A 22,429-nucleotide genomic window follows, 5' to 3' on the forward strand; every position below is an offset into this window, starting at 1 on the left:
GTCATGTCCGACTCTTTGCGACCCCATGGACTATAGCCTACCAGGCTCCTCTGTCCCTGGGATTTTCCAGGCAAGAGTACTGGAGTGGGCTGCCTTTTCCTTCTCCAACGAGGGGGACCTTATTAATGTCTCCGGGATTCTCTCTCATGTAGCTCTTTCTTCTGTCTTGTGAGCTCTAGCTGCCTTGATCTCCCTGAACCCTCATCTTTCTTCCCCTAGTTCAGGGGTCCACCTGGTCCCACCTCAGTTCCCCTTTTCTGTGCTGTGGGCTGGAAACTCCATCAAGGGAATTGTGGGGCTCACCTAGTTTGTTTCCTGTCTGTTAAAGGTCCATTGACTTTTATTGCCTATGACCAGTGTCTTGAAAACCACTATTTTATATATTTTGTTTATTTTAAACAAGAGAGTAAATCCTGTCACTACATCTTTGTCCAAAGTGTAAATTTGGTCAGATTTGGCATGGGTTTGATTCCTGGGTAGGAAAGACCCCCTAAAGTAGAAAATGGCAACCCACTCCAGTATTCTTGCCTGGAAAAATCCCATGGACAGAGGAGCCTGGTGGGCTACAGTCCATGGGGTCACAAAAAATTGAACATGGCTGAGCACAAGCACGGACAGATTCTTTAGTAAAGGCTATCTTTTACCAAACCCATGGATGAAATAGAATTTTAGCCTGGATGTAAAAGCAAAGTCAAAGTCTTCTTTTCAAAATAAATTCTATTTTAGCAACATTAATTTTTTTCTAAATAATGAAAGTAGTTCATATTTCTTGCAGACATTCTCAAAAAATATAGGAAAAGTTGAAACTGCCTCTACATTTCAATCCTTACAGAGAAGTAGCTAACAATTTGGAAACCTCTTATTTAATGACTTAGCCACCTTATTTTCAATAACAGGTAAATTTGCTTTTGTTTGGTAAGTCAAAGGGTAAGGCAGAATTATCTGGCTGTGGCTGGTGCTTCAACAGAAATGGAGACAAATCTTGGTTCACATCTAGAGAGCCAATAGCCTCCTCCAGAGACAGGGAGCCAGACAGGTGTGAGCTGAATTAAAGAGCTTCTAAATGTCATCTGAATGAAGGTCCTAACAGTGGATGAATAAGAATCGCACACTTGGTCCTGAGGTTTTTGTTCTCTTGGCCTATGATAGATGTTCTTTTCCGTAACTGAGTAATTTGAAGACCTTTCCAGAGGTAAACAGTGTTTTTTAATTGAATCATTTCTTCTCAGAAATTTATAGAGAACAGATTGAGTCCTGTTCACTTTCTTTTACTAGGCAAACAATTTACATTCTATTATGAAAATGAAGTCTGCAAACAAGATTACTTTATTAAATCACCACCTCCTCAGCTTTTCTTCTCTGCGGTAAGTATTCACAAAAATTTAACAGGCCTCCCACCAGCCTCATGAGCATTTTTTAAATCCTTTCTCTTCCTCTGAGATTTAACTGAGATGCAAAGTGTTTTCACTTTTCAGACCTCTTGGAAAAAGCGGCTTTTCATTCTGTCAAAGAGTGGGAAAAAGGACTTTAGTCTTTCGTATTACAAAGACCATCATCACCGAGGTTCTATTGAAATTGACCGGTGTGTATCCAATCAAGAAAATGTTTACAACAACAAACACTAACATGTTGCATGCAAATTAGAAAAAGAATTAGCAAACGTTAATTTGTGGAACCGAGACTAACTGAAATATGAATTTTTCAGTTAAGTTTTAGGCTGAACAAAGTATTTTTAATCAGTGATAAACCAGATCTAAACTTATTTTCTAAAACTACTGGACAATTTTCAAAGCACTGATCAAGCAGATCTAAAGTTTTATTCAGTTGGGATCTTAACAATTGAAAAATATTAGCCAGTTTTCTTCCTAATTTTGTATTTGCATCTGTTTAATACTTCATATCTCCTAGAAATTCCAGTGTAGAAGTTGGCATCAGGAGCCATGAAAAAATGCAGTCTGTACAGAAGATGTTTAAATGTCACCCTGATGAAGTGATGTCTATCAAGACCACTAACAGGGAATACTTCCTCATTGGCTGTGACAGGTAAGTAGTAAGATGACATGGAGTGTCTCCTGTATGTAGAATAAAAAACAAACAAAAATATTTTAAAACAATAAATATGCCTTGAATAGAAACCAACAGCCATAACCTTATAATCAGCTATGCATGCATGCATTCTAAGTCACTTCAGTCATGTCTGACACTGCACGACCCTGTAGACTGTAGCCTGCCAGACTCCTCTGTCCATGGGATTCTCCAGGTAAGAATACTGGAGTGGGTTGCCATGCCCTCCTTCAGGGGATCTTCCCAACCCAGGGATCGAACCCGCATCTCTTACATCTCCTGCATTGGCAGGCAGATTCTTTACCTCTAGTGCCGCCTGGGAATACAAAGTAAAATACAAAATAAAAAGTCAAAAAAAGAAAAAAAAGAAACCCATGACCACGACCTTGAAAAGCATCTTGCAGTCTTTTCCTTTACTGTGGTTTGCTTAGGCTGTGCTGGGTCTTCGCTGCTGCACGGAGTTTTCTCTAGGTTCAGTCTGCAGGCTTCTCGTTGCCGTGACTTCTCTTGTGGAGCACGGGCTCTAGGGTGCGTGGGCTTCAGCAGCCGCAGTTCCTGGCCTCTAGAGCACAGACTCATAGTTCTGGCTCATGGGCTTAGTTGCTTCGTGGCATATGGGATATTCCCAGACCAGGGATCAAACCTGTCTCCTGTACTGGGAGGCGGACTCTTTACTAGTAAAGTCCTTTAGCATTCTTAATTATGATTTTAGTCTTTATTATGCCCCTTGACACATCACAGTATTCATTTCCTAGGGCTGCCATAACAATGTGCCATAAACTGGGTGGCTTAAAACAACAGAAATTTGTTATCTCACTGTTCTAGAGCCTAGGAGTCTGAATTTGAGGTGTCATGGGCCACATCAGTTCTAGAGGTTCTATAGAAGATCTGTTCCAGGCCTCATTCCTAACTTCTGGTAGTTTCTTGGCCTGCGGCAGCAAACCTCCATCTTTTACATAATGTTCTTCCTATGTGCACATCTCTGGGTCCAAATTTCTCCTTTTTATAAGAACACTAGTCATCTTGGATTAGGACGCCCTACTCCAGTCTGACCTCATCTTCACTAATTACATCTACAACAACCCGACCTGATTTCCAAGTAAGGTCACATTCCGAGGTACTGAGGACTGGGATTTCAGCACATGAATTTAGGGGGGAACAATTCAGTCCATAACAATCACCATCACCTCAGAGGCACTTTATTGCAAGAACCCAGTATACAAACATCTGTGCAAGCTACATACATTAGGGAGGGGCTGTGCTCATCTCTGAAGGAGTCTTCAGTTTTTAAGAGGGGCTTCTGGTGCTGGCAAAGATGCCTAATGGATCCTTTGTAGATGATTATCTGCTTGACAGAGAGGCTAAAGTCAGGGGAGAAAGAAGTATGGAGGAGGCAGGGAACGCTCAAGCCAGAGTATGAAGAAACTGGATCTGCTGTAGATCAACCCCAAGGCAAAAGCTTTCTTTTCAACCATCCCAAGAGTCAACAGAAAAGGAGGTGTGATTGATATACATTCGTTCAAACACATCCTTCATAAACACACGCACTCCCTAACGGGAGACACACCTGGAGAGCTGCAAAATGGCACTGACAGATGAGGGGCCGCTTGAGAACACAAAAGAAATACATGTCAAAGCCAAAAGCTCCAAACCCTGTGATTACGCTGTTACCTCCCACTTCTCTCCCCATTTCTCTGAGCTTTCCTCACAGAGGTGGCATGAGGGTTAATTCTAGTGTGTGAGTGTGGAGGTGGTGAGGAGGGGATGTTTAAATGCCGGGGATGGGCATTTAAACTACTCGGGGGGGGGGAAAAAGTCCTTTTCTGCCTGGTACCTACCCCCACTGCCTGTTCCAGTGTTCATAAAAGACTCATTCTCTGGTTCAGAAGGAGTGCAGGCACCACCGTTGCCACATGCCAGCTGAAAGTTTATTTCTTTCAACAGGGAGAAGATTAAAGACTGGGTCTCCTTCTTGTCATCACTCTGCCGGGATATAAAAGCAGTGCACCAGAATACAGAGGTGACTCCATATCACTAATAAAATTGCAGAGCCCCTGAACACAGCCCTCTTTCCCAAGAAAACAATGCAAGCTTCTCTCCCCCGCTTGGCAACTGGCATTCAACAAGGAATAAATAAGTGAGAGAATGTACATCCTTGTAATTTCTATGATTAACAATAGAAAAAAATTCTTTTGTGTTTTACAAGAAAGCTAAAATACAGACACTTCAGATTTTCATTACTGGAGTAGGAGGGGTAAATTTTAACTGTGGCATTTTTTTTTTAATAGTAGCTGAAACTACAGTATTTTCCATCATTGTTATTCAAAGTACATAACAGCTACCTTTGGAATGACTAAGTCCAGGCTGGTTTCTATAGAAATGCATCTCACCTGTCTTGCATTTTCAATAGAATGTTTCTGTGATGTAAATGCTAGCAATTTTAAGTTGTTTACTTGCTTCATAAGAACCTTTGCTAAATTTGCCTAAGTCCTTTCTTAAGATAGGCTTTCCTTGTGGCTCAGCTGGTAAAGAATCCACCTGCAATGTGGGAGACCTAGGTTCAGTCCCTGGGTGGGGAAGATCCCCTAGAGAAGGGAAAGGCTACCCACCCCAGTATTCTGGCCTGGACTATACAGTCCATAGGGTCTCAAAGAGTCGGACACGACTGAGCGACTTTCACTTCTCACTTCACTTTTCTTAAGACAGACCTTTATTAATGAAACTGGCCTCTAGGTACCATTTTGACATGGTTTCTTGGTTGTCCTATGCTTACAACAAAAGCAGAAGCCAAGGAGAAAGGAAAAGCAAGGGTGTGTCTGTAAGTACTCAGATAATTAGAAGGGGCTGGGTACAGAAGGATACAGGATTGAAAAGACAGGGAAACTCAGAGCATCTCTGAAAGCCAGGCTGGAAGTCCTCCAGGGTTTGGGAACAGGAGAGGGACAAGATCAGCTTTAATCTTAATGGGGAGCAGGCTGACCAGCAGTATAAATGCTAGTGGTCAAAGACTGGGAGCAAAGACCCCAAGACCAGGCTGTTGTTTCATTCTAGACCAGGGATCAATTGTGCCCTGATTCCAATATTCCTTTTCCATAAGCAGGAGAAACTCTCATCAGGTGATAAAAGGCCCTCTTCAGACCCTCTCCTTGGACCTTTCCGCCCACCAGAGGCTGTCGGCGCCACCATAACAAGAAACAGTCTTCCAGACATGGTAATCAGATTTACCTCTCTTTGTTAGGACACCATGCCTGGAGCTAGCTGATTCCAAAGTCAATTGTATTTGACATCTTCCTCAAAGCCTAACCCATCATGAATGATTCTTGGTCCTAGGATCTATCCTATATTTAGTCTGTTTCACCTACCATGATAAGCCTCACTGCTTGCCCTGCCTACCTCTAAATCTATTCTTTCATTTTGGATGCTCCTTGATACACATCCAGGTATCCACATTGGGTGGAGATCCTTCAGCTAAACAAAAGCCTGGCTGGCAACCTCCTCTTTCCTTTCACCCACAGGGCAAAGATTACTTCTGAAAAAAAAAAAAAAAAATTCCCCAAACACCACTTGACCATTTGTACTCCTGAGGCAAAATCAGATTCTTATTAATTTCATGTATTCACCCAAATCAGTCTTACTTCTGTGTGTGTGTGACTTCATTTCTAATGAAATCCACTTGAGAAAAAAATTATACTACATCTGCCCCTTGAAAGTGATTTGTAATTATGCCTCAGCTTTCTTAGATTTGCAGGCTGCCTAGTTTTGGATATTATTAACAAACAGGCTGAGTGTTTTTTTCTTCTGCCATGGATGCTATTTTGCACCTTAGAGATGTAACCATTGGCATTCTTTTTTTTTTCCCTTTTTTACCCCTGGGTACCAGGCACATCTCAACAGGGCCTAGCTTCCTGTTTTATCTAGTTGGAGGCTCTCCAACTATTTTAAAAGCTTTTTGTAGCATATCAAATGCACCAGGCCAAATACTTCACTTGGGATTTGTAGTAAGGGTGATAGGAATCAAGACTGAGAAGGATAACTCTTTTCAAAAAATGCCTCTTGCCCTCCTGCTTTTCAGCTTCCATACCCTTCTCTCTAAAGATAATGTTATTGGTCATTTTGTCTGTTCATGTGGTGTATTCCAACCAGTTCCCGCCACATACATTGTTGGGAGCTGCTGTGGTTGTTGTTTCCAAAATAGAATGGGAAACCTTCCTCATCCTCAATTCAGCATGGCCTGGCTCCATGAGCTTGGAGCTAGAAAAATGGACACAACTTAAATACATCTTTAAAAAAAAAGTCACTTTCTTTCAAGGCCTTCCTAGAGAACATTCAGGGTTTTTTTTTTCAAACCCACCACCTCCCCCACTCTTGCTCTAAGGTATTGTTCTTGAAAGAACTGAATTATACATATAACAATTTTTCTGCCAGGCAAAGCAGCTACTTTGCAGAATGTCCTGTATCTATGAGGAAGGGAAGCAATAATCGGTGGAACCTAGATCACCTTGAAACCTTATAATTTATACTATCACAAGATCAAAGCTAAAAAATTGCATTGGAAACAATAGAGGTATAGAAGCAGAACACAGAAAAGGAACAATGAGCAGAAAGGGAAAAGATACAGTGTCTTGACTCTAGGCTGCTTACCTTCTCAGATGGCACTGGGTGAAAGGCAGGAAAAGATGGGAGTGAGGGTTCTGTGGCAGAGCTTAGTGACTTAGAACACCATGCACCAGAGAGAATCACTTGTTCTGAGTTCCAGGACCCAATAGTAGAGAAAAGCCTGAAAGATGCGCTTCTAATTTTCTATCAGTGGTGACCCAGACTCAAGAAGCAGATTTAAGTCATAAAGGCTTCTGGATATAACCCCGGAAGATCCTCGGATGTTCTCAACCCAATTACTCTATTATGCCTTTTCCAGAAAACATGTGGTTTAATTCCGTCTCTTGCAAAGAAAAAGAAAAAGCATTAATTCTGTCTTGATCTCTTGATTCAGCGTTTAGTGAAAGAACATTCTCCAGGACTCAGAGAAGCTCGCCTATCGCATGACTTCTCATCAGAAATCTCTCAAGATTCAGACGAAGACAGCCATTATATTAGTCCTCGGAGCATTCTTTTAGAGGTAACCTCTCCCACCCATTAGTCATTTATTCCTTCTACAAATATTTACTGAGCCCCTACCAGGCACTCAGACTAGGTTCTGAATCAGACACAGGTGACGCGCTCATAGTGTTGACACTTTGATAGGTGCTAACCAGGACACACAACAGAAAAGTCTCCATGCTGAAGAGAGATGCTTATAAAATGCTCAGAGGGCCTGACGGGTGGCAGGCAGCGGGAGCTGACTTTCAGACAGAGGTCAGGGAAGGTTCCATGAAGATGATATTTGGCCTTTTATGCCAGGTGAAATTTAGACTTGAGGGATTGACCTGAGGAGTCTTTCTGGATAGAAACAGTAAATATGAACAGACACGATATTCTTGGGTGAGAAACTGTGTGGTATGTGCCAATCAGTATATTGATCACTGAGAGCCTTCTGTGTGCTAGTTCAGTCCTGTGCTAGGCATGGTGGCTGCCAGGAAGGACCTGACATCATGCCTGCCCCCCTTCCCCCACCAAACTCAGTCTTACCAGTCTTACAGAACGATGCTCCAGCAGAGGTGTGGTCAAAGAGCTCTGGAAGCAAACAGCAAGGCCCTATAGTATAGCACAGGGAACTGTGTTCAATAACCTGTGATAAACCATGAAGGTAAAGAATATGAAAAAGAATGCCTTTATATAATATATAACTGAATCACTTTGCTGTACAGTAGAAATTAACATTGCCAATCAGCTATATGTCAATAAAATTTTTTTTTTCAAAAGAGCCCTGGAGGCAATAGAAAAAAAGATTTTCTGTCTCCACTGGAGTCAGGGAAAGCTTCAAGATACAAAATGGCATTTGATATGGGTGTGATGAATAGTTTAGCTGAGCTCTAACCTAACACTAACAAGTGACCTATTGGGGGAAAACACACAAAAACCAGTAAAAAGACTTAGTCAGACCATGATGGATTATGAATGCCAAGTTGACTTCATGCTACAGGCAACACAGGGGGCAGTAGCAGCTTCTCAGTCAGGAAAGAGCAAAACCAAATTATCTTCTAGGACTGCTAACCCTGGCCTTCCAGGTGGCTCAGTGGTAAAGAATCCACCTGCCATTGCAGGAGACAGAGGTCCAACCCCTGGGTCTGGATGATCCCCTGGAGTAGGAAATAGCAGCCCACTCCAGTATTCTTGCCTGGAAAAGTCCATGGATAGAGGAGGCTGGAAGGCTACAGTCCCTGGGGTCGTAAAGAGTCGGACACAACTGAGCACTCACTATTAACCCAGCAGCTATATTCAACGTGGACAATGGAGAGAAGAGAATGGAAAGAGAAGGTAGGAAGACAGAACTGGGGGGAGGGGGCAGCAGTTCTCAAACCAGGGATGATGACATGTGTTCATATGAAGGAAGCATTCTGAGCTCAAGTAAGTTCTAGAAACAGTAAAATAATTTACACAAGCTTCTTTTGCTGTAGAATTCTCTGCGCCTTTAGTATGCAGTGGTGGATTATAAACAGCCAAGCAGAATACAACGCATAGCATGTGACCACAGGACCCTGCTTTACCCCAGATTTTTTCACAGCCGTGTTCTCTGGGACACAGTGATGGCAACTAGTCTTTTCATGACAGTTGAACCAACCAGTCAGGTGATATGAACACTAAGCTATAATGTCCGGCATTTTCTAGGTGCTTTATGAGATGCAAGGTCTAGTAAGGCAAATAAAACTAAGCTGGTGACTTCCCTAGCAGTCCAGTGGTTAAGACTTCACCTTCCAGTGAACAGAGCGTGGGTTCTAGCCCTGATTGGGAGCTAGGATCCCAAGTGCCTTGTGGCCAAAAAAACAAAACATAAAACAGAAACAATATTGTAACAAATCCACCAAAGACTTTAAAAATAGTCCCCCTCAAAAAAAAAAAATCTTAAAAAACAAACTGGAAGACCTTTATAAAAATTAAGTGCAACACTGTGCCATAGAAGTTTAGAGAAGGGAAAAGTTGGCAGTGGCTAATGTGGTCAGGAAGACATTAGGCCAGGCCTGAATACAGCATCAGTAGACAGAAGGGAGGGCTTCCCAGGTGGAGCTAGTGGTAAAGAATCTGCCTGCTAATACAGGAGATATAAGAGACTCAGGTTTGATTCCTGGGTTGGGAGGATCCCCTGGAAGAAGGCATGGCAACCCATTCCAGTATTCTTGCCTATAGAATGCCATGGACAGAGGAGCCTGGCAGGCTGTGGTCCATAGGGTCTCAAAGAGTCAGACATGACAGAAGCGACTTAGCACGCACACGGACAGAGGGGAAAGAGGGGCACTCCAGTCAAAGAAAACAGCATGAAATGGGCGCTAGAAAAACACTGTAAGGGGCATAGTGGGAAGACTGGCTTGTCTGGAATGAAGTGTTCCAATAATGGTTGATGATATTTTTAGGTAGGCCATCGGAAGCCCTTAGGGAATTTTGAGAAAACCATTGCCCCAAATGACTCAGTTCTGACCACCTTGGTGGGAAGGCCCCAGAGGGCAGTATTTTCTAGACCTTCACAGCCCCTTGGAGCAATTTGCCTGCCTGTGAGCATAGTAGCCTGCTCTCTACAGAGAGAGGCCAGCCCTGCATTGTGTCAGAGCCTTTGACCCAGGGGATATTATTCTATAATAGCACTGGTTGGGAGAAAAAGAGTTCCTGTCATTAACTGCCTAGTGATGAAACGAAAAAATAAATAGCAATTTAGTCCAGTAGTGTACTTGTATCAGGAGTGTGGGGAACCCAAGAGAAGAAAACAAACTCTGAGTCTGCAGAAACAATGTTGGTTCGTTCTCCCAGAGCAAGCACCGCTGTCCATTGAATGGTAGACGTACTTACGGTTTCAGGGACCAGAGCCATCAAGGAGGGGCAAGAAGGGACTTATTGGTAGACTTGCGTCCTTACATCTCTGCCTCTTTTCTATAGTTGGATAATATTATTGCTCCCAGTGATTCTGGTGAACTCACACACCCCACTGGACCTCGTAGTCCAGACAAGGTCTCCAAGGCAGCTGAGTGTCATTACTTGTCAATGAAATCCTGGTAAGTAAAACTACCATACTCTAAAATTTGCTCTTAGCTAATGTACTGTTCAAGAACAACTGCTGTCAGTTCATTTCAAGGGTTGATATAATAACACAGATGCACTACCATGGACCAAGCTCAGCATATTATTTATCTCAAAATAAGAAAAAGTGGGAATGGTGTCCCTACCTATAGAAAATGGTTAGTGACATCCTTGGGACATTTTCTGTCTTGTGGGGCAGTTCTTTCCTATCTTGCGTTTACATCTCTCATGCTCTGACTTCTGTCTCCAAACCGTCCCAATTAAAGAGCCATTTTGATTCCATATCCATTTTTAGAAGGAAATTCTATTGGATTTAATTCTGACTGTGGTTGGGATTCTGCTGGTTGGATATACTTCAAACACTTAATTTTTACACGGCTGTGAGCTACTTAAATCTGATTCACACACTGTGGAAATTTGTAGACAGACATGCTGAGAAAGCTTTTGTGTTAACTTCTTATGCTCTAGTCTTCTCAAAGAGCCGTCCCTTGAGTCTGTTGATGGCAAAGAGGAATTTCAGCCCCTGGAAGAGATCCAGAATGGGGAGCTTCATCAGCAAGAACAAGCCTCAGGAACTCACTTTTATCTTCCACCTGCCAATTCCGAAGCACAGACCACGAATGACACAAAGCAGTCGGCCTCACTAACTGTTGTGCAATTGTCTATATTAATCAAGTAAAGTCTTCATTTCTAAAACTTTATGGGCCCATAGAGCAAGGCAAACTTTCTTTTGTAGTCAGAACTCACATTTTCAAGCAGTTCCTAAAAATCTCCAACTCGGCCAAGAATCTGACCTTAGCCTTGTCCCTGAAGTGGTGGCTAAGGACAGTAAGTTACCAGAGCTAGGAATACAGTGGTTCTTGGGCTGTGGGTGGTGCTTTCAAATACTTAAAAAAATTTTTTTTGTTAGCTGGTTTTTCAGATTCTGGCATTTTGGATCATTCTGATCAGGTTAGCACATCACCCAGATTTTACTATTAAAATTATGGGCATGCAAGCCATGTCAAGTTTGGTTATAGGCTACGAGGGGGGATCAATTAGGTTTTAAATGATGCCAAGAACAATTTGATGAGATTGCTCTCATTTTTAACTTTTTGGTGTCTCCTTCAGTGGAAAAATGTGCCATCTGATGTGATATATAATGAATTTAGTCCAATTTTTACTTCTTTTTCATTGTCTACCATCATGAGCCCATTCCAGGAGGGATGAGGGAAGGCATTAATGCGGAACTTAAATCTATGATGTTCTTCTCCAGATGTTTTAGATAATCTTTAACTGGACAGTACCATCTCAGGTGTCAGAGGCCAAGTCCCCTCAGAAAGTACAGATCAGAGTCTGTGATAGCTGCCTGATTTTTGCAAACATCTTATCTTACAGTAATATCCCAGATGAAAGCCAAGTGCAGAAACTGAACGTGTTCCTTTCTCTTCCTGACATCAAAAATTATCTTGTTCTCAAAGAAGCTGCAGGACGGATATGGTAGGTAGATTTGAGGGTTATTGATTGTAAATGGGGTTGGATGATATGAAAACAAGAGTCATACCTTGAAGCACTGTACGTGGCAAAGCTGACTGGAGAACTGGGACTTGTGTCACTGTTGTGCGTGTGTGCTGAGTCCCTTCAGTCATGCCCGACTCTGCAAACCTGTGGACTATTGCCTGCCAGGCTCCTCTGTCCATGGGATTCTCCAGGCAAGAACACTGGAGTGGGTTGCCATGCCTTCCTCCATGCTATTGTCATAAAGGGTCTTTGATTGAGAATATTACTGTATAGGAGAGTCAGCTGAGGGTGGGTGGGTATAGAAGGACCCAACGTTCCAGGAAACAGTAAATTTCTGCTGTTTTGAATAGGCAGGGATATGTATGGTCCAAGGAAATCATTGCCAATCAATGACCAGTGATCGTTTCATGAATGAATGAAGTTACTGAGGTCAACAAGAATCTAAGATCTAAAAGAAAATGGCATGCCAGGGTAGAAGATGTCCAGACATCAGCTAAACACCTGCTGGTCAGGAAACTCAGACACAGAAGACTGTGTGGCAGAGAATTTCCTTAGAATGGTCACTGTTTATTTGACTCTATATTCTTTTTAAGACTTTGTAACTCATTTTGATGGAAGATGAGTTTTATAAGAGAAAAAAGCTTGCTAACGTAAACATCACATGTCAACTGTCTTACAATTATTAGAGGGCAGGAACCATAGCTTGCCATTTTTCCAGACTTCCCACAATCCAAGGCTCAACACAGTACTTGGCAGGAACTATAGACTTCTCTTGGAGAAGGCAATGGCACCCCACTCCAGTACTCTTGCCTGGAAAATCCCATCGATGGAGGAGCCTGGTAGGCTGCAGTCCATGGGGTCACCAAGAGTTGGACACGACTGAGCGACTTCTTTCACTTTTCACTTTCATGCATTGGAGAAGGAAATGGCAGCCCACTCCAGTGTTCTTGCCTAGAGAATCCCAGGGACAGGGGAGCCTGGTGGGCTGCCGTCTATGGGGTTGCACAGAGTCGGACACGACTGAAGTGACTTAGCAGTATAGACTTCTCTGTGTCTGAGCTTGCTCGTCTGTTAATTCATTTACGTGTTCATTGGCCATTCACTGTGTAATCATTATGTGCCCACTTTCAATAAATACTTAGCATCCTCTGTTTATAGGATTATAAAAATATTTTAACGGTGGTACCACATGCCTAGGGTCTCAAAGCCTGGTGGAAAAGACAGCTACATAAACAAGTAAATATAAAATCGCATTTTATTTAAATATACAATAAGTGAGGGGCTCACACAATACAATAGAAACCCAGAGGCAGGAGAGATTAATTAAGCTAAAGGAAGTGTGACGAGGGCTTTGTAGAAGTAGCATATTTTGGAGTAGGACTTTGGAAGAAGGTTCAGGCTGGTAGAGTAATGATAGAGGAACAAATATTCCAAATAGAAAAAGGAGTTTGATTGTTTCAGATATGGTGAAACACAGCTAAAGAAATTAGTAACAGTGGTAGAATAGACTAGAGTGAAGAGCCCAATCTGTGTCCCCATCTGTGTCTGGCATTCCCAGTGGGCACCATCTCACACTTGTGTTGGATGCTGTACCCTCATTGCAGTGTGGCTCAGTGGGATGCCCCTCCACGTCTGGGGTGCTTATTTTTCCATGGAGATCACCTTTTGGCTGTGAATGACCTGAAGCCCCAGAGCCTGGAGGAGGTCTCCTTGTTTCTCAGCCGGTCCATCCGGAGGGAGGTGAGTGTTGCTGATTGGCTCCGGGCAGGGCAAGAAAGAACAAGATCAAGGCCTTGGTTGACATCTGAACAATACTCTGAAGACAAATGAGATGTCTCAGTCCTCAGCCGCTGAATGTAAATAAGAGAATCAGAAGTGTAAATAACACTTCATACTACACATCTAAATAACAAGAATGTTATTTTAGGACCCTTTTAAAATTCTTTGTATAAAGTAGTATTTGGAGGGAGCCCTGGGCTAGGAGACTGAAACAGCTGGGTTCAAGACCTCAGAGTCAGCATGACCTGGCAAAAAAGAGCTTGCAGGGAAATCAGACAGGCTTTACATCCCACCTCCTTCAACCAAATGGTGCTTCAATTTTCTCTTCTGTGAAATTAGGGATAATGATAATACTAATTGAGCTTCCCAGGTGGCAGTAGTGGTAAAGAACCCACCAGCCAATGCAGGAGATGCAGGAAACACAGGTTCAATCCCTGGATCGGGATGGTCCCCTGGAGTAGGAAATGACAACCCTCTCCAGTGTTCTTGTCTGGAAAATGCCATGGGACAGAAGAGCCTGGCAGACTACAGTCCATAGGGTCACATGTGCATATGTTCTTAAAAGGCTCATCATGTTTCTGCCTGTTTGTAAGTCCCAGTATTGTTATCCCTTTCCTGGTCTTATTTTATTTCTGATGAGCCACATAACCTTGAGAAAGTCACTTCCTTCTCTGACAAGTGAATTTGAGTTTCTTCTCTCTAAAGTGAGAGAGGGTTGATTTTCAAACTGTACTTCTTGAACCCCTGAGAAAAAGACAGGAGGAGAGGAGAGGAAAGGGACAGTGTTCAGGGCCTCAACTAGAGAGAGCAGGGTATATTTGCCAGAGTCCAGCTCCAGCAGCCAAGAAATCAGCCTGAAGGGGTGAGCGGTATCGGTGGGGGATGATGTAGCCTCTGACTCAAAGTACGGGACTACATGTTTATTTCAAGTTTCAGGTTTTCTTTTACAGTTTGACAAAAGCATTAGATCAGAGGTTTGACATTTTTAGTTTCCCCCACCCAGATTTATTGTCTCCAGAAATCATTGTTGCCCTACAAACAGAGTTCCTGCTTCAGCGATTGGCTTTACTATCTATTATCTACTTCCTCTTATGTGTCCTATACTTAACTTGTGATTACATTGTAACTCATGCTACATTCAGTTCAGTTCAGTTCAGTCGCTCGGTTGTATCTGACTCTTTGTGACCCCATGAGTCGCAGCACGCCAGGCCTCCCTGTCCATTACCAACTCCTGGATTTCACTCAGACTCACGTCCATCAAGTCCGTGATGCCATCCAGCCATCTCATCCTCTGTCGTCCCCTTCTCCTCCTGCCCCCAATCCTTCCCAGCATCAGAGTCTTTTCCAATGAGTCAACTCTTCGCATGAGGTGGCCAAAGTACTGGAGTTTCAGCTTTAGCATCACTCCTTCCAAAGAAATCCCAGGGCTGATCTCCTTCAGAATGGATTGGTTGGATCTCCTTGCAGTCCAAGGGACTCTCAAGAGTCTTCTCCAACACCACAGTTCAAAAGCATCAATTCTTCAGCACTCAGCCTTCTTCACAGTCCAACTCTCACATCCATACATGACCACAGGAAAAACCATAGCCTTGACTAGACGGACCTTTGTTGGCAAAGTAATGTCTCTGCTTTTGAATATGCTATCTAGGTTGATCATAACTTTTCTTCTAAGGAGCAAGCGTCTTTTAATTTCATGGCTGAAGTCACCATCTGCAGTGATTTTGGAGCCCCCCAAAATAAAGTCTGACACTGTTTCCACTGTTTCCCCATCTATTTCCCATGAAGTGGTGGGACCAGATGCCATGATCTTCGTTTTCTGAATGTTGAGCTTTAAGCCAACTTTTTTGCTTTCCTCTTTCACTTTCATCAAGAGGCTTTTTAGTTCCTCTTCACTTTCTGCCATAAGGGTGGTATCATCTGCATATCTGAGGTTATTGATATTTCTCCTGGCAATCTTGATTCCAGCTTGTGTTTCTTCCAGTCCAACGTTTTACATGATGTACTCTGCATATAAGTTAAATAAGCAGGGTGACAATATACAGCCTTGACGTACTCCTTTCCTATTAGAAACCAGTCTGTTGTTCCATGTCCAGTTCTAACTGTTGCTTCCTGACCTGCGTACAGGTTTCTCAAGAGGCAGGTCAGGTGGTCTGGTATTCCCATCTCTTTCAGAATTTTCCAGTTTATTGCGATCCACACAGTCAAAGGCTTTGGCATAGTCAATAAAGCAGAAATAGATGTTTTCTGGAACTCTCTTGCTTTTCCATGATCCAGTGGATATTGGCAATTTGATCTCTGGTTCCTCTGCCTTTTCTAAAACCAGCTTGAACATCAGGGAGTTCATGGTTCATATATTGCTGAAGCCTGGCTTGGAGAATTTTGAGCATTACTTTACTAGCATGTGAGATGAGTGCAATTATGCGGTAGTTTGAGCATTCTTTGGCATTGCCTTTCTTTGGGATTGGAATGAAAACTGACCTTTTCCAGTCCTGTGGCCACTGCTGAGTTTTCCAAATGCTACATTCCTCAGTTTATTTCTTATCTTTCTAAATCCTGTTTGCCCCTAGCATCTTAAGATCACTATCTCCTAAAAAGGCTTCTAGCTATTCTTAATTATTCCTAAACCCTAAGCTCAGCAAACTTCTTTTGCCATAAACATTCCCCTCACAAACAGGTCTCAGATAACAATCCTTCGCATGGCCTCAAGCTGCGGCCTGCCTGCTCATCCTGGAACATTCTTTGTAAAAATCTTTGAACAAATGTCAATGGTTACTTTATAGATTATTTTCTGGGCACAACTGCAAAAGGCTTTGTGCCTTCTCATACTCCCCTCAAGAACAATAAGCACCTTAACATTCTTTCCAGCCAACTCAACCAAAGAAAGGAAAGAACAAGTCAGAATCATAAGGCCTAACTCCTTCATCCCAGGTCCGTGCCTGTGGGACAAGGAGAGGGGGTTGGAGGCCATGCCTCCATTTTGCCAGTTATGCCTAACGCGGCTCCTGACACATATTTATTATATTTTTTTTCATGTTTGAATTTCCTGTTACCTTACCTTGAGGAAATAGTGACTTGGCTTAAAATTTCTAAAACCTGCTCTATTGGAAGATCTCTCAAATGTCTTCCAGCTCTGAGAGTTTATGATTAAATATGTCTTATCTCATCTGTATCACACAATAACATCGTTGGTTAGACAAATTGTACTGCCCCTACTGTCTAAATAGGGAAACTTAGTAAGAATGAGTAAGTTGTTTATGATACATAAATAGTTAGAGCAAGGACTCATTCATTCCTTCATTCATTTGCTCACTCACCATTTATTGAACATCTATTGTATGCTGGATTCTCTGCTAGGTCCTAGCGCTACAGAAATGATGTTTGAGTTTAAAGAGCTTGCAGATTAGTGGATAAAACAAGTATGTGCTAGTTACAGGTACAGTGTGTGCCTTGAGATATGAGCAGAGGGCCATGGGATCACAGAGGAAAAATGAAGTTAATCTATTTGAGGGAGGCCAGAAAGGTGTCTCAGAGAAAGGGATGCTTGGCTTGGGTTTTGAAGCCTAGGATAGGAGTTTGTGTGGTGGAAAAAGAGGGAGCTTTCAGGAGTCCAGCCCAACAATCTAGTAACTGTGATATATTTCCTCTGCCAAAAACCCACACTGAGGCCACATGTTTAATATAATCTTCTGAAAGTTACCAAACAACACTCTGATCCAGAGACCCAGGCATCAGCTCCGAAGCCAAGAAAAGGATTTTTGCCTGGGAGCATATCCAGGAACTCCACCTGGGCATCGCTGACTGCAGTTTATCAAGACTGCCTTCTACACTATGCACTCACTTGCAAAAGAGTGGCAGACAATGTTTGTTTTGGGCCTGTTCTGCCTCCTCACTTTCTCCTGTGTGCTATTGAGAAATACAGGGTGTTCACTGACATGATTATTGGAAGGTCAAAAAATTCCCCAACTTACTCACCCCACCATTCCTTTATGCTAAAAATGAATACCCGGTCCTTTTTAAAATTCAAATAGCTGGTCCCTGGAAGGAAAATAATGTTGGAAGAGGGGAAATGTGGAACCAAAAGTATGTGTGTGTGTGTGTGCGCACGTGTGCGCGCGTGTGTGTGTGTTAGTCTCTCAGTAGTGTCTAACTCTTTGGAACCCCATGGACTGTAGCCCACCAGGCTCCTCTGTCCATGGGATTCTCCAGGCAAAAATACTGCAGTGGCTAGCCATTCCCTTCTCCAGGGGATCTTTCCCAACAAGGATCTAATCTGGCTCTCCTCCACTGGCAGGCAGATTCTTTACCCTCTGGGCCATAAGGGAAGCCTAGAGAGGGTGATCAAAGACTGATAATGTCTTAGAATAGTTCAACCAAGCAGATGCGTATTCCATCCTTGAGACATGAAGTTGATGGAAATAGGAATTTGGGGTGATCAGGGCCTGGGGTCAGGGAGGGGAGAGAATATGTGAGGGTAAAAGGGGAGGAGATGCTAGATTGCAGGGAAAACACAGAGAGATTCAGTTTCCTCTCAATTTTGTCAGAGTCTGGTCCTGTCCAGTGCTCTGGTTTCAAGAGGCTTTTTAATTCTTGGTACAAACGGGCCTTTCTGGGCAGGATTAATGTATTCTGATTGTGTGTGTGTCTTCAGTTGCTCAGTCATGTCTGACCCTTTGCGACCCCATGGACTGTAGCCCCCAGGCTCCTCTTGTGGATAGAATTTTTCAGGCACCAATACTATAATGGGTTGCCATTTTCCTCCTCCAGGGCATCTTCCCAACCCAGGGATCGAACCCACATCTCTTGCATCTCCTACATTGGCAGGCAGATTCTTTGCCACTAGCACCACCCAGGAAACCCCAGTGTACCCTGGAATCTGCCCTGAAGTCTCAGGCCAGTGGAGGCCAGAGAATAAAAACCCACCTTCCCCCTGGCTTTTTCCTGCCCAGATTTTCTTCAAAACCAGCTTCACAGGGTGTGAATGAGGAGAGACTGAAATTGAGAATCAACAGTCCTAAGGATAATCTTTAACCATTTAATGTTCCTCTCTCTTGTGTTTTAGAAAGTAAAACTCACCATCGGTCGTATCCCAAATTCAGAGAAATTTCACACAATAGCCTGTACGTGCTCCTTACAAGACCTTAAACCTCCTCAACTGGTTACATCTGTACTGGAGGGAACACTGAAAAGGACTCCAGCCATTAAAAAGGGTCAGCAGAAAAGATCTGGAGAGTAGCATGCTGGGGCCCACCTCCACCAAGCCAGGACGGGCTTTGGACTCTGTGCTGGACTCTGGCCCTCACCACTGTGTGACACCAGGCAGCCAGCACACCTCTCTGAATTTCTCCATCTGCATCTTAACAATGGAAATGACCCTCCCCTCTCTGGCTTTAGCATCAGGGATGCTGAGAGGGCCAAATGGAATAATGTCTATGGAACCCAGTGAACATGTAAGACCTTATTATCTCAGACTTTGTCCCAAACACCACAGACAGAGATTGGGTAAGTTTCTCATCTAAAATGCGCTGTGTGTTCTGTGAGGTCATGATCCACACAATCTCTTCTTTGTTAGGGAATGGACAGTTGGAAATACTCATTCCGGGAAGCCAAGATTCCCCAGGGAGATGTGATACCATATCGGCCTTCCCAAACACCTCCTGTTACTCATCATGTCCAGAATGTTGAGACATCAGTGGCCTCTTGGATTCCATGATTGTCTTGTTTTCTTAAAGACTCAGGAAGAATTTTAGAAGTCAAAGCAGTTTGAAGGTTCTATCCAGCAAAGTTTGCTTGTTCTACAAGTACTAAGAGAACTGCTTAGCACTTGAAAGTTTGAAGGGTCTAAACTAATTGATGGGCTTCCTAGGTGGTGCTAGTGGTCAAGAACCCACCTGCCAATGCAGGAGACATAGGAGACTCGAGTTCAGTCTCTGGGTCAGGAAGATTCCCTAGAGGAGGGCCTGGCAACCCACTCCAGTATTCCTGCATGGAGAATCCCATGGACAAAGGAGCCTAGTGGGGTACAGTGTATAGGGTCTCAAAGAGTCAGATGTGACTGAAGCAACTTAGCACGCATGCAAGTAATTGATGCATTAAACCCACTGATCCTGAAAGGTGGGAAGTACTTTTTCTCATAAATAAGAAAACAAATTCAGAGGACTAAAAAGGATGAATCAAATCAAGGAATGGTAGAGCAAAAGAGGGCTTTGGAAAATAGATCTTACTGGGTTGCCGTTTTACACAGGAAGAAATAAGGCCTCTGACCGTTTACTGATGTATTTTTTTGTGGCTCCTGGTTTCATAGCTATTTAGTGGCAGAACCAACAATCCAAAAGCAGATATGGCAAATGTCCTGATCCTCTCTTTGGATTGGGATTTAGATTTGAAAAGACCTTCTTTCTACACATAGATAGACAGCACTGGTGGCTCAGACAGTAAAGAATCTGGCTGCAATTTGGGAGACCCAGGTTTGATTCCTGGGTTGGGAGGATCCCCTGGAGAAGGGAATAGCAACCCATTCCAGTATTCTTGCCTGGAGAATCCCATGGAAGAGGAGCCTGGTGGGCTGCTGTCCATGAGGTCACAAAGAGTCGGACACAACTGAGCGACTAACACTTCCAGCACATAGATGAGACACTCAGATACAGTTTATTTTCTGTCATCTAGATTGTACAGAAAAGTATTAAAATGTTTATTCATATGCCCTGTTGGATCTGTTTCTTTCTGTATTTTTGTAAAGATTTATTGGAATTAAGGGTCTGCATTTTACCCAGTTTTACTGAGATGTAGTGGACGTATAACATTGCCTTAGTTTACGGTGTACTCTATAATGATTTGATATGTGTATATCGACCTACTGTTTCCGCTTCTAGAAATTTATCCTACAGAAATATTCACACAAATACACAAAGATATCTGTTAAAAAGTTGTTCACAGTAGCATTGTTTGTTACAACACCACAGAAATCCTTTGGGAATTGCTTAATTATAATGACTTCATGTAAGTGAACGTTCTGTGGATGTTTCAAGTTTCACATTTACGATTAGGTAAGATGTGCACAATGCCTTAAGAATGAAAGGAGCAGGTTGCCGTACAGTAAGTGGAGCATCATCACACTTTTACAAAAATGACTGGGGTTGGTATGTATGAAATTTCCCCAACCCTAATTAGGGAAAGAAATTCTCACCCCGTGGGGGTTGTTGTAAGGTTGAAATGGATGGTCTGCATACCGCACCTGACGCATTGCCTGACAGGGAGTGAGCACTTAGCAAAGATCAGCTCTGCCACTGCTGCTCAGACAATCTTTTTTTGTTTTTGGTCTTCTTAGAACATACATCTAATTGTCAATAAGAATCATCTCTGAGAAGTATGATCACAGTTGGCCTTTGGGGGGAGGCATTTCTGTAATGTTTGAATTGCTCTCTCTTTTGTTTACTATGAGCATATGTCATGTTTATAATGAAAAATAAATACAGGTGTAGTAAATAAATAATATATGTATTTTAATATATTTATGTATTAAACCTTCATAAGTAGAAATCAAGCCATCTTATTGAAGGAATTAAAAAACCATCAAGATAAAACTGTCTGGGAATCAACAGTAGGGGTCAATACACTTTTGAACCCCAGAAGTCCTCCTTCTGTTTTGCCCAGACATTTAAACTATGATGAGATGGATGGACAAGCCTTAGCTCACAGGCCCTTCAGCCTCCCCACACTGGGGGGAAGAAGCACCTGAAGACTTAGACACTGAAGTGTCTATATGACTCCCAAAAGTGCTGGGAGGACACAGGACTCCTGGCTCCCAGTCCACGCTCTTCCCTGTACCATGAGGGAGGAGAGCCTGCTCCCAGCCCGGTCCTCCTCCCAAAACATTCCACCTGAAGCTGAACCAGCTGGGGTACTTGTCATGAAGATTCTGCTCTAGGGGCTTTCTCCCACATGAATGGCTTTGTTCCCCCAAAGGAAGTCTCAGGGCAGATTTCAAGGTGTCCCCCAACCCAAAGATTCTGATGCACTAGTTCTGGTGTGGGGTCCTGGAATCTGCCATTCTCTGCTGACCGGATGGCTGTTGGACCAGGGGGAGCACTTTGAGGGAGCATCACTGCCCTGGGTCACGGGGAGAGGCCCGTGTATCTTCTGAGAGGCTGCAGAACACGGAACCTGCACAAGGACGGCATTAAAGGGAAAATGACCTTCATTTTCGATAGCTCTGGAAGAGGCTGATGATAATCCCCCATCCTTTTTTTCCCCTCCAGAGAAGAACCTGTTCCTGAGCAGAGAAGCCTGGTTTCCACTCTTGGCTCTCTGCCACTGGGGAGTGTCAACCAAGGCCTGGAAGAAGCAGCCTGTCCTGACTGAGTCCCTGTATGCCACTGGGAGGCGGGGGAGGTGCGGAAGCTTTAGGATGGAGAGGAATGTGGTATGGGGCTGCAGGCTGCTCCTCATCCAGTCTCATTCCTTTCCAGTGCGGGAAGCCAGCTATTCTTTCCCAGGACTTAATCTAGGTCCAAACATGGCTCTTCTTCCTCCTAACAGTGGTAGTGGTTCCAAGGAAAGCTGGTGACTGAACTGGCCCAAAAGCCTCCTGATTGAGGCTTTTGTCCCAGCGCCCACCTTTTGGAGTCTTCTGTGACTCAACAAAGAGCACTGTACGACAGCCTGAGGATGGGTGGGGGCAGGTCTGAGGCCAAGGCTGAAAGGACAAGTGCCTCCGAGAAATATAATTCATGAGAGCAGACAGGGGAGGACAGACCCTCCTCCCGCTGCGCGTCCCCAGCCACGTCCACAGCCATCCTGGGTACACAGAGCCCTCTGTGACCTTCCCCTTCCTGACCTGCCCTTGATGTTCATGCCACCTGATTCCAGGGGGATGACCAGAGTTAAGGTGGAGTAGAGGGCTGCAGAGTGATGGAGCCAACTGTCC

At 43.5% G+C, this 22,429-nt stretch overlaps 1 protein-coding gene across 3 annotated transcripts in view; it reads left to right on the plus strand.

The window, feature by feature from the left end:
• The window catches only part of PLEKHS1 (pleckstrin homology domain containing S1), a 28,327-nt gene extending 7,335 nt beyond the window's left edge, over positions 1 to 20,992 (plus strand). Inside the window, exons 3-13 of one of the 3 annotated variants that reach the window (XM_012102957.5) lie at positions 1,276 to 1,364; positions 1,476 to 1,582; positions 1,909 to 2,043; positions 4,009 to 4,084; positions 5,162 to 5,275; positions 7,055 to 7,180; positions 10,087 to 10,202; positions 10,696 to 10,902; positions 11,605 to 11,706; positions 13,332 to 13,467; positions 18,566 to 20,992. In XM_012102957.5, the coding sequence (XP_011958347.2) occupies positions 1,276 to 1,364; positions 1,476 to 1,582; positions 1,909 to 2,043; positions 4,009 to 4,084; positions 5,162 to 5,275; positions 7,055 to 7,180; positions 10,087 to 10,202; positions 10,696 to 10,902; positions 11,605 to 11,706; positions 13,332 to 13,467; positions 18,566 to 18,739 (1,382 nt within the window). In that variant the 3' untranslated portion in view covers positions 18,740 to 20,992. The remainder of the gene's footprint in view (positions 1 to 1,275; positions 1,365 to 1,475; positions 1,583 to 1,908; positions 2,044 to 4,008; positions 4,085 to 5,161; positions 5,276 to 7,054; positions 7,181 to 10,086; positions 10,203 to 10,695; positions 10,903 to 11,604; positions 11,707 to 13,331; positions 13,468 to 18,565) is intronic. The other 2 variants (XM_004020205.6, XM_060404502.1) reach the window with 2 other exon arrangements.
• Positions 20,993 to 22,429: the final 1,437 nt, after the last annotated feature.

Source organism: Ovis aries, chromosome 22 (assembly GCF_016772045.2).
Source record: "Ovis aries strain OAR_USU_Benz2616 breed Rambouillet chromosome 22, ARS-UI_Ramb_v3.0, whole genome shotgun sequence".
Classification (NCBI taxonomy): domain Eukaryota; kingdom Metazoa; phylum Chordata; class Mammalia; order Artiodactyla; family Bovidae; genus Ovis; species Ovis aries.